The sequence below is a fragment of the Crassostrea angulata genome, chromosome 7, assembly GCF_025612915.1.
Source record: "Crassostrea angulata isolate pt1a10 chromosome 7, ASM2561291v2, whole genome shotgun sequence".
NCBI classification, from domain to species: Eukaryota; Metazoa; Mollusca; class Bivalvia; order Ostreida; family Ostreidae; genus Magallana; species Magallana angulata.
In genome coordinates, this window is record NC_069117.1 from 31,356,366 (window position 1) to 31,368,719 (window position 12,354).

Consider the following 12,354-nt stretch of genomic DNA (forward strand, 5'->3'; position numbering starts at 1 on the left):
ATAACGAGTGTAATCTGTATGTTTTTTAATACTACTATCATGTTTTATACCCGAGATTTATTTTTACATAAAAATTATTTGTTTTATCGATTTGACTGTTTTTTATTATGTAATTCGCATTATACACAACATTGTAGTTGGTAAAACATATCATTATGATATTTGAAAAGAAGATCGTTTTAAAGAAATAAGAAAACTGTATTGAAATTTTAAGTTTAATATTATTAATTTTAATGAAGTTACTTTAATAGTTACACAGTTTATATATATATATAGAGAGAGAGAGAGAGAGAGAGAGAGAGAGAGAGAGAGAGAGAGAGAGAGAGATTAATCAGAAAGGGGATTATGAAGGTGGTCGAACCATACTACATTGTATTCGTAAATGTTCAAACAGGGAATTATTAATGATGGCTATTTCAGCACGGTTTTCCGTTGCGTACCCTAAATAAAACTATTGCTGCACAATTTTTGTTGGAAAACAAGGAAATATCATTTTTTCTCTATATTTTTTTTTAATTTTAAGTGGAATTGCTACAAACAGAGCTTCGATACACTGACAAATATCGATAACAGAAAAAATAAATAAATGACAAAGCTCTTATTTTTTAAGTTGTATTATTATTTTAGTAAAGAAAACGTTTGGCAACAGTCGTATTAATTATTTTAGTAAAGAAAACATTTGGCAACAGCCGCAATCTCAACTTCTCGGGCCTCTCCTCGACCCACTCCTTGTTTTTCTATTGTCGCTACACGAGAAAACCAAAGAATAAATAAATATAAAAAAGCGCCATTTTCTCATGAAATACATAAGGTATCTATTGCTTTCCATAGTTATCAACGAATCAAAGGAGGGATCACGTTGCCTTGTCGTCCGATGAATATATATACATCGTTAGAAATTTCCTTATGATGTTCAGGTTTTTTTCTTCTCGTCGTTGTGAACAGTTAAGATGACGTCGATGTTGTTTTTTTCTACAGAACCATATTCTGTAGATTCGCTGCCAGACACCAATGTTTTGTAGGTTGGCTGGGCCCATTCCTGCTGTTCTCCGGACCCAAACACGGAATAAAACACAACAGAGAATAAATGTAGAGATCCTGTTATTAAAAAGATCCTCTGCCATGACTGTATATTCTGAAAAGTGCAACATTGTAAATATTCATGTCCACGAAAGTCATATTTTTTTTTTACCTTATCATTTTAGAAATGTAAAATTTGATCTAAAAAAATGGGGAAATTGAAAACCTACTTTTTGTCGAAGAGCACCAGCTATAGCTGTACTAATGGAGGCGCCTAGGACTCCCGATCTGACTATCCCAGTCAATACACTGGAATATTGCGGGGCTAGGTCCACGGGGTTAACTTTAAATGCTACAATTCATCAAATAGTATAATAATATTGTGAATAGCATTAAACGAAGCAATTATGGTTGAATATTCTACTAAAGCAAAAAAGAAAAAAAAACTTCAAATCATTCAGCGAGGTTTCTATAGATACCAGCAGTGGACAATCCCGCTAATCCTTCAGCAATGATGATAAGGATGGATGCTGTGAGGTAATCTTTTGCAAAGGCTAAGACAAGGATACACACGGCCTCCGAACCAAATCCTTAAAATGAACAGTTAGTGCAAAAGAGGAATTAAACCCCATTGGTCATCCTACAACAGCGAATTTCAAATTCTATAATGCTTCAGAGTGTTTATCATTTTACCTATGATCAGAGACAATTTTCTTCCAGCAGTAATCGATACTTTCTCCATATTTATCAGTTTATCAACTATAACGCCGCCCAATATTACGGAAACTGACATCAAGATTGGCGGGAAAGACGTAAGAAATCCAATCTAAGGAATCCAATTTAAGAACAACAAGTCAGAAAGTAGTTTTCCCGAAGTCATTAATAAACTATATCCATATATAAGGTCTTTCATCAGTTGGAAACGTCCAAGATCTAAATCTATAGATCTTTTTTAGATTATACTTACTGTTGCCACATTAAGGCTGAATGCGTCAGCGAAATATTGAGGTATCTCTGTCAATACCATGGCGAAAACCCAAGATCGCGTGAAGTTGGCAAGAAATAGAGCATACACCGGACGTGACGTCAGTATGGCTCTCCATGGAATGTTTTTGGCCTGTTGTGATAAAAAGACACCAATTTAGCATAATATTATCGGTGACAACATGCTGATATTTGCTGTTCTATGAAAAAATTACAATAACATATTAAGGTTTCTCCACCCTCGATGTTTTTATGGTTTAATCTGTGTAATTTTTGTTTAAATTTGATGATTAATATGCAAACAATCAAATTAAAGTTAAATATTGGTATGTTGCAAATATTTTGTTCATGCTGTAGGAGCTAACACAAGTACACTAACAGGACAGTTATAGCAACGACTGCTCTCTTATCAAACATCACATTTATTTTAACTAATTTCGATATAATAAAGCAATTTTTAAAAGAAATTAATCGCAATCCTTTATTTTAAGTATTTTAACATTTTAAGGCCATTTAAAATTGCCAGTATGAAAGCTATCACATTTACAGTGCATTTTGATACGATTTTTCAACCATGAATAAGTACAGTTTAGCAACATAAAACGTCTATAACTTTTGAAATAATGGTTCAAACTCACTGAAAATTGGTACATTTGTAATTCATTATATATCCTATCGAAATCTGCAAAGAAATGTTTACCTTGCCTGGTAAAAAATTATGAATTGTGGTCTCTGTCAAGTTTGCCTATATACGGTTTTATCAGTTTTTCATTGAATTCAGCGATTTCAACTCAAACTACTCTCTATGAATTGTTAAACATTGGTGTCATTTCACTTAACATAGCTTAAAATGTGTTAAACACAAGTATAAATCAAGAAATATTGGCAAAAGTATGCACCACATAACACTATTTTTATAACCGATAACGGTAAAATATTCCGGATTGCTCACAATGACGTCACACGACAATCGAAAGACCTTAAACCGTCAACCATATCAAAAATCCATAAAACGAAATACAAATTCGTAGCAGAGCAAAACGGACCTCCAAAAAAATAGAGGTTGGATCAGGTGCGTAGGAGTTACGCCCGCATTGTGCTCTTTGTAATATTCGGCAAAAAACGGAAAAGTCCGTAGGCAATTAGGTGCTAATTATGGTCTAACAATTTGTATGAAAAATGTCAGTAATCTTGCGACCCAGTGGAAGATTGTATTTGCTCACAAGGTCTTTGTATCGCCCATAGAACGTACGAAAAGATGACTTCAAACGAGACTGTTGATAGTCCTGTTTTATCAATTTGTTTGTCAGTAGCTTGCCTATCAAAGCTGATGTTTTATGAAATAACAATGTAAAACTTACCACTCTTGCTGACGCCACCAAAACTTTCGATCCTTCCTCCTCGAAAATGCGCCTCTCTTTTTCACTTAGAGAGGATTGCATCATTGGACTATCATATACTAACCCAAACCAAAACAGTGACCATATGATACCAAGGCTACCTGTCAAACATTAAATACGATTTTGTTATGTTGTTTTGGCAAAAATAAAGAAATGAAGAAAAATGCCACGACAGAAATTCGATAGGTTTACATTTCTGTAGATTAAATGTATTTTCAGACGACTTTTGGTCTACTTTGGTTTTAGAATGATTAACAATATATTACTAGTACATCATTTTGTGCAGTAATGTACTTTACACTGTATCCAAACACATGACGCTGTTTAAACATCAACCATGAACACCCTCATTTTAGAAATATCTAGCAAATTTACATGTACATGTCCATTGCATGAGTTTCAAAGTTCATTGAAAATATTCAATACTTCATAAGTGTGGTATGGGACATCTGTCGATATTAATGTGGATTAAAGTACTGTATAATTTAAAAATTTTCACCGGTTTAGAATTTTCAAATTTTACAATATTTAACCAAAAAATAGCTTTTAAAAATATTTGTAAAGGTAAAAATTGTAAAAACCCCCAGCGGGATTCGAACTCATGACTTACAGGTTCGGAGTAAACCCCCTAACCCACTGTGCTACGGAGTTAGGTGACCATTTTTGGAAAGAAACTACTTATATAATTACACCTTACTTTATTGTTTATTTCGATAAACAATACGCCACAACATGGAAGTGTCCCATACCACCTTAAGTTAATTTTATGTCATGAAAACAAAGGATGTTACATGCATTATTTAATCATTACCGTAGATGAAGAGTCCAGCGTGCCAGCTGACGTAACAGGTGGCGGCTCCCGACACCACCGAGGCCAGGGATGTGCTCAGGTAGATTCCTAAAACAGCGATCAACAAGTTACATGTATGTCGCTCAATTGCAACAAAAAGAACCAAGGAACCAACATAAAAAAGAGATAAAAATGCACATTATGGTTGTGAATACATATATACCCGAGAAAGAAAACCCAACGATTCCTGCACGTTCAGATCTTGGAGCCCAAGCCGACACGACAGAACTCATAGCGGGCTGGCTTACGCCCTAAATACACATGAAACATAAATTAGTAACTGTTCATGTCTATTTCATTCAATGCAATGCGGTATTTTAAAAAGTACTTACCTCTGCCAAACCCTGGATAAATCTGGCTACAAAGACTATGATTGGACTGTACTTCATGGAAAATGCCAGGATTACGAAACATGACGCACTAATCAAAATTGCGCCCCCAAATATTCTAAAAATATTAAAATATGGTATCTTATATTCAAAACAAAAGTCTCTCGAATTGATATTAATTAAACTTGTATCTTTTGACTGGGGTGGCATGGGGCACCTGTCGATATTAATGTGAATAAAAGCAAAATATTTTCACCGGTTTAGAATTTTCAAATTTTATAATATTTGACCAAATAATAAGTTTCAAAATTTTTTGGAACGATGGTTTCAAAACGTTTGTAATTATACTTAATTTTATTGCTTACTTCGATAGGAAGCACGTCAAAACATGGAGATGTCCCATACCACCTTAACGAAATTTTCATTTTCCCTCACTTTGTAGGAGAGAACCTGACGGCTAGAAATCCCCCTGGCAACTGGGTGATGACGTAGCCCACAAAGTAGGCCGTGTTGAAATACTGTGACGTAGCCACGCTCCAATCCAATTGTAGGTCGTACGCTGTGCCGTTTATTGTGCACTTCAATGCACAAAAAATTGAATCATGGATTAAACTTATTTTATTATTAATTTCTAAAGAATGATTTATAAATCAAATCAAGTGGCTTTTTCTTACTTTGGTTGTTTCTTACCTCTTTGAAAAACGTCACACCGTCGTTGTCGTTATCTTTGATGACGTAAACCATCACCATGGTGAACACCGTCCGGAAGCCAAAAAGGACGAGGAAACCCAGGAACGACAAGAAAACCACAATGGCCCTTTTTGGGCATCCCATGTTTAAAGTAGATCTTTTAAAATTGATAAACAATGATATAATCTTTTGTAATCCAGTAAAATGACATGTAACGTACAATGTATGATATTCTACTTGTAGGGGACATCTGAACATTACCCTGAATTCGGGAAAATCGGCCAATTTTGAATATCCATGAATTGTTAATTCCCGTTTAATTTAGTAATAAAAATACTTCGTACACAGATTTAAATGAATTACACTTGTAGTAGGGGTTTATCTGCATAAGTAAATACTCGGTGAAAATATCGATTCAACAGTCATGCTGTCATGGTTCGCCCCTCCATTTTTTTATGTACACGTTTTATATATTTATTTAATATAGTACAAGATTAGAAAGTAAACGTAAAAGTAATTAAGGGTTAGTAATACGTCATATACTGCCAAATTTTGCCTTTATAGCCCCTCTGTAACACAAGAACCCGGGTCTTGTGTTAATGAATTTTACAATTTTATAGTGATACCCTTGCTCAATATAAGCAATTTCGTTTGTCTGCTGGATATCATTGGTAGAGACGTTGATTGGTTAAAAATTGATACATTTTTACTCTCTGACCGGAAATGGCCCCGCCATAACACCTTGGGGTCATGAAAATCAAAATCTTGTCAAAAGCATCCATGTTCGTCTAATTAAATCATAATTATGCTGATATGTGTCTGCTGATTTGAATTGCACTAAGTTTTGTTCCAAAAAATAGTTACATTGTGGATGGCGGTCAGAGATTTCACAATGCATGTTCATCTTCCCTCGATAAGCTACACACCAAGTGTGCTAAGCTGAACATGTTCAAACTGTCGAAACGGACAAATGACACCGGGCATAAGATAGGTAGCAATAGGTCACCTGGGTCACTTTGTACAAATGTGAACATGCTGTGACCCTAAGCAAGGCCTTGGATATACAGAAGCTGAGTCCAATAGACTTTTTTATGAATTAAATAAAAGTGTTTGCGTGTTATTTGCTGTTACATGCATGAGGGATGTAATGTATCTGTTTTGAATAGCTTAATAATACATCATTGTTTACGATGAAATTTATATATACCGGTACATAACTAAGGTTTGTCAAAATTTCTTCTAATGCCTTTGATTGATCTCTGAAATATGATGATTAATAATTGATTAATAAATGCATGGTGGTGAAATCTTTTCTGCTTTTAATAAGGTATTGTAGTCCCTCCCCCTGAAATCGCCCCCAAGGAGGTGGGATGTTACCCCAACAATTAGTTATTCGAGTCACAAAATGGTACAAGATCATTAATCTACAGGGTAATTTTTATTTTACAACCCACACAGGGAAAATAACCCCAGGGTTATTGATTTAACTAGGCCTTACACATATTGGGTCATTTTAAGGTGGCTCTATACACCCACAGTTTATTCCAATTTTCAATAGAACACCACAGAACATATACTTATCAAATATTAAAATGACGATAGGGATACTATAGGTATTTTAAAAGAATTTTTTAATGTTTTTTCGTGTTTTTGTAAAATATTTTTTAAAAGACAGCTATCAACAAATTGAGAGGAATTATTTTGTCATATGATGGATATTTCCTTCAAACACATAAAAAAAATATAACACTTCTTAACATTCAAAAATGTTATTATTGCAATTTTTTTAGTATTTCCCCAAAACATATTTTTTCATATTATCTTACTCTGTTGACAAATCAACTGAAAAAGTTGCTTGATGTTATAAGAAAATGTATTTTAATAAATGTGAAATAAAAAATTGAATGAAAACAATTGCAAATAAACACAAAAAATATTTTAAATTTTATTTGGTATGAAAGTTCCTCATGTAAGGGTTATCGTTCCTAAGTCCCAAGGCCCAAACACCTTGGGGACTTTTCATTTCTGAGTTGAAGAAAATTTCCTAAATATAATGTTGGAATGATAAATACATGCATATTTCATTATAGACTTTGCCCTGTATAAGTGAATATATTCGCTTTAGTGCAAAACTAAGTCAAATAAATAAAGGGGAACATTGACTAGGCTAATAGGATTTATGTATCCCAACCTGAGAGAAATTCAAACCCGTTAGGTGTCGATATTAATGTGCATTAAAGTATATTATAGTTGAAATATTTTCACCTGTTTAGAATTTTCTTTCACGGTATTCAACCAAAAAATACGTTTTAGAAATTTTTGGAAGGTTAAAAAATTTATTGTTCTCAACGGGAATCGAACTCATGACCTACTGGTTTGTAGTGAACCCACTAACCCACTGCGCTACGGTGTAACATATCGATGATGCTAAAGAAACTCTTTAAAAATGTATACTTGATTTTATTGTTTATTTCGACAAATAATACCACACAAAGTGAAGGTGTCACATACCACATTACTTGTAAGTAATGAATTTTCCAATTATCAAATTAAATCTATCCATTTAACAAATTTTTCAAAATAGCGGTTCCCATACAATTCACCTCAGTTTAAATCAGCCAGTACCGGAAATGCATGTTTCCAGATTTACTTTTTTGCGTACTGCGTCATCAAAAAGTGGTGTATAGAGCCACCTTAAAAAATGACCCCGGTTCAGGCACGTAGCATCGTTTTTGAAAGTGGGGGGGCCAGACCCATCCAAAAAATCTTGACAAGCAAAAAAAGGGAAATTTAAAGTTTTCCAAAAATCTTCAAAATCCTAATCCGTGGGGGGGGGGGGGGGGTTGTTAAACTAAGCTCAAAAAAAAGTTCTTCCCTACCAAAATTTTTTTCCCTTCAAATCATGAAATTCCTAATCCGTGGGGGGGGGGGGGGGGGGGGGGGGGGGGGGAGGGGGGGGTAGACTCAGCTCAAAAAAAAAAAATTCTTCCCTACCAAAATTTTTTCCCCTCCGAATCATGAAATTCCTAATCCGTGGGGGGGGGGGGGGGGGGGGGCGGCCGGTAACTTCAATTTGACTACTCATTTCCTAATTTTCATACTAACTTCCAAAAAAGTGGGGGGGCCAACTCCATTATAATTCATTTTTTTATATGTAAATTTTAAAAAATTTGCTGCTGCGAGAAAAAGTGGGGGGGCCAGACCCCCCCTGGCCCCCCCTGCTGCTACGTGCCTGCGGTTAATATTCAATGCGGGAAGAGGGGGGGGGGGGAGGGGCGCACTATTCGTCATTACACATAACTGAAATTCAGCGTAGAAAAAAAAACGAGTTATCATTGCCACCTTTGTTTGAAGCAAAGTTACCATATGTCTCAAGGTTTTTGTTAAATTGGTTTCACTCAGTGAAATTTGTATCGTGAGAACTGTGGACATAAGTTAATTTCAATATCCCAGTTTTTAGCCAATGCATTTTCTAAAGAGCAATTGATTACAGTAACCTTGGCGCTGCACTTTCTCACATTAAAGTTAAATGGACAGCTTAGTTGAAGTGTATTTACATAAGTACTTTAGCATATGATAATGTGAGATAAGGGATTTATTTTTTTTGTTTTTTGTTGACGCAGTAAAATTGTTAAGATTTATTTTACCTTTTGTTAGCGGTTAACAAATTTTAACTCCAAGATGTGCTTTAATTGATTTAATCCTTTATCGCCTACAAGCTGTCAAAATATCGTCTGATAAAGATTTTGTTCATAAAATTGTGCTCTTTCTATTCAAAGCCAGCATTAAAAAAGTCGTTCAAAAAATTGAAATTCCCACGTTTTATGTTTAAAAGCTTTCATTAACAAATTAATTAATTTATTCCTACATTTCCAAAAAAAAAAACCAGAATAAAAAGAGTGGGAAAATACATGTATAAATGCATTATGTTTATATACGGTATTTCAACTAAAGACACGATAACAAATAACATTATATATAAAAAAAAGTTTGATAATTTTTTTTAAAGTAAAAAAATCATCCTTACCTGGCAGAGCAGCTTCCTTCATAAAATCCACTGTTTCAAGCAATAAACACACACATAACCCACTTCATTGATGATCAGGGAGGCCCCACATGCAGGTCGTGTGCACGACATTAAAAAATTACACCCTGTAGCCTCTGCACTCATCCTGTATACAATGCTACATTATCAACAGCTGCAGGGAATGGCTGTGTTTATATATGTGTTTATATTAAGTACAGTACTTATTTAACAAATCAGTGGGAACAAAATGGACATTGTATTATTTTCGATATTTGTATGTGTGTTTTACTACCGAATTAATATACATGTATTTGAGTTTCGTATTATAGTTTAAAATGTTTAACCTTTTAATAGATCTCTCTTTGTTGTTTTTTTTTTTACATTCACCTATTAGCCCGACTAAGTGTCCGAGTGATTTTCTGACCATCTGACATTTAATATGGACAAATTATTCGAATCATAGAACCATGTGTTGTAAATTCTATGGCCATATCAATGTTAATTTACGTTGGTTCCATCTTACCACGCTGTTTTCATGACCCACGTGAATGTATATAATAAAGGTATTAATTTTTAATATTTACATTTTTCTTTATAAATAAGAATGTTGAATTAATCATAAAGAGTCGGAAAAAAGGACCTAAATTATTGATAATATACATAAGTACGTCGGTAAAAGGAAATAGCAAACTCGTCTTTTATGGAAATTAGAGTTTGAGATCAACATGATTATTTCGTGCAGTCCGTGATTTTTTCTTAAGTTGCTGAAGGTTTCGACAGGTCGGTAAGACTGGTTAGAACTGGGTCGTGTAGATTTCTAATTAAGGAATAAGGAATCATTCTTTAAGTGTTATGAGGTGATAATTTCGGTCGAGGCGTGATCAAATCCAATAAAGCCCGAAAAGCTTTATGATAGATTTGATCACACCCCGACCGAAATTATCACTTCATAATATTCGAAGAATGATTCCTTATTACTTATATTTATATGATTTTAAGCCATCGTACGATTAAATATTTAATTACATGTATAATAAGCAAACCCTGCTGACGCCTCAATTTGGCGTCATTTGAAGTTATGGGTTATATAGTACAAAATCGATACGTAGTGTTATCAGAGACAAAGACACTGGAAAATGTAAATATATAGCTATATTTACATTCAGTGTATATTTTCCCTTATGCTTGCTTTGGAAATATGGGACGTTCAATTAAACAATAAAATTCTTTTTTTGATGATTCATACGGGATATGAAGGTGTTAGCGGGTCGTGTAATTTTTTCTGCAATGATTGTTACCTTCATAACCCGAATGAATCATTAAAGAAAGCATTTTTTATTGTTTTTATTTATATCTTTTTTTAACTTATCAATAAATTGCTTATACAAATTAAGTAAAAGTAATCAAATTACTTTTAACGTACATACGTTAGCTGTAAGAAACAGCTAATTCATCTCCTGTGAGACTTTGAGTCTGACATCATCATGATTATTTCGCGCAGTCTGCGATTTATTTGGTCGCTGGAGATTACGACCAATCGATAAACAGGGCGTGTTGATTTCAGTCCTGTCAGTTTCCTGTCAGATTCAGTCGCTGTAGATTTCGACCAATCGATAAACGGTGCGTGTAGATTTCAGTCTGTCTCTTTCTGTAGAGCTATGAATTGACTGAAAGGAAATTGAATACCGCGCGTTATGATAATTTGTCTGCACCGATTGCTGTGTTACAGGACCGACGACATCCAAAAATAAGCATTCAGTGCTTATATTTATATTCATACTGATGTCTATTTGCACATTTGTATTTGTATGAAATACATGTGAATCGTCGCTGTACAGCCATTATATACACTCTTAGTCATGGATATAAAACATAAATAGAACATGTTATTTAGTTCGCTTCCGAGACTTAAAATATAGTGCCAGAAACTTTGTCAAAAAATCTTTTTTAATGACGAATAGATATGATTTAACGATAATTTTCCATAAGTACATTTACATCAAATTGATTATGTAAGATTTAACGTTGAATTTAATCTTACAAAAATAAATATACTCAAAACGCGTGTTGATGTTTATATTTGTGCTCGTAGCGCATGAATAAGCTAACTAAGTGTATTCATGAATCACAATTGGTTTTCTTAAGAGATACAGTAGAAAATACTTATTGGATGTAAACATAATATGCAATAAAACTCGGTTATAGCGCGAAGTTTTAGGGACAACTAAATTTACTTCTCCATATCTGCAATTTGTTATATCCGTATAACGAATTCGTAAAAATAAGTATAGCGAATTCGCTATATAACAAGTTATGCTTATCAAAGCATAAAATGAAAATATATTCTTTCGAAGCTTATAATAATCGGATTGTATTTTAATGTGAATACGCGTTTGGGAATAAATTCATTCAAACTACATGTATTATGTCAATTGGTATTGCTAACATTCTTTAAACTATAAAACTTTTTTTTAATTTCAGGGTTTTGTCGCCCCTTCGCAACTCAAAATCAATTCGCCATGTCCGTAAATGCGTTATATCCGAATTTGCTACAACCGTATAATTTTGTAAGAATTTGTTTCGAATTTTACAAGGACTCCACAAACTTCGTTAATCGAGATTTCGTTCTATTTCCGTATTCGTCCTGAACGGGTTTTATAATTGAAATTAGAAATGCTTTCAATTCTTAGTGCATGCCCACTGGATTTGCGAGCGAAAAAATGTAAATTATACAACAAAATTCTGTTGTCTAAAAATTTTAAACCTCCTTTCCAAATATAGAATTAAAGCAGAAATTAAAAAAAAAATATTGGCGTAGTATATACACAAACAAGATAAAGAATATAATAATGTATGATAAACGTCTTTAATCTGTCGAACAATATTTTATGTCGCAATTCTTTTATAACAAAAATGTAAATTAAGACAAAATTCAGAATGTAATTATGGTGACATCTCCAATGAAGATATTGTTTTGATAATGTCAAACGTGTGTGGCATATAACATGTATAATGCTGCTTTGAGATTTGTTGTTAAATAGACACATTGTAATT

General features: G+C 33.7%; 1 protein-coding gene across 2 annotated transcripts; it reads right to left on the reverse strand.

Annotated features, from left to right (window-relative positions):
- Window positions 1-309: 309 nt before the first annotated feature.
- LOC128157384 (vesicular glutamate transporter 2-like) lies at window positions 310-9,429 on the reverse strand. 2 transcript variants are annotated; one of them, XM_052819902.1, is made up of 12 exons: window positions 9,301-9,429; window positions 5,274-5,430; window positions 5,019-5,161; window positions 4,587-4,701; window positions 4,418-4,505; window positions 4,216-4,302; window positions 3,366-3,505; window positions 1,988-2,137; window positions 1,714-1,846; window positions 1,500-1,610; window positions 1,251-1,372; window positions 311-1,135 (listed from the first exon to the last, which is right to left on the reverse strand). In XM_052819902.1, the coding sequence occupies exons 2-12, from the start codon at window positions 5,415-5,417 to the stop codon at window positions 914-916; spliced, it is 1,455 nt and encodes a 484-aa protein (XP_052675862.1). In that variant the 5' UTR covers window positions 5,418-5,430; window positions 9,301-9,429; the 3' UTR covers window positions 311-913. The 2 variants fall into 2 exon arrangements, with proteins under 2 accessions (XP_052675863.1, XP_052675862.1); XM_052819903.1 differs by lacking the exons at window positions 5,274-5,430; window positions 9,301-9,429 and having other exon boundaries at window positions 310-1,135; window positions 4,949-5,088.
- Window positions 9,430-12,354: the final 2,925 nt, after the last annotated feature.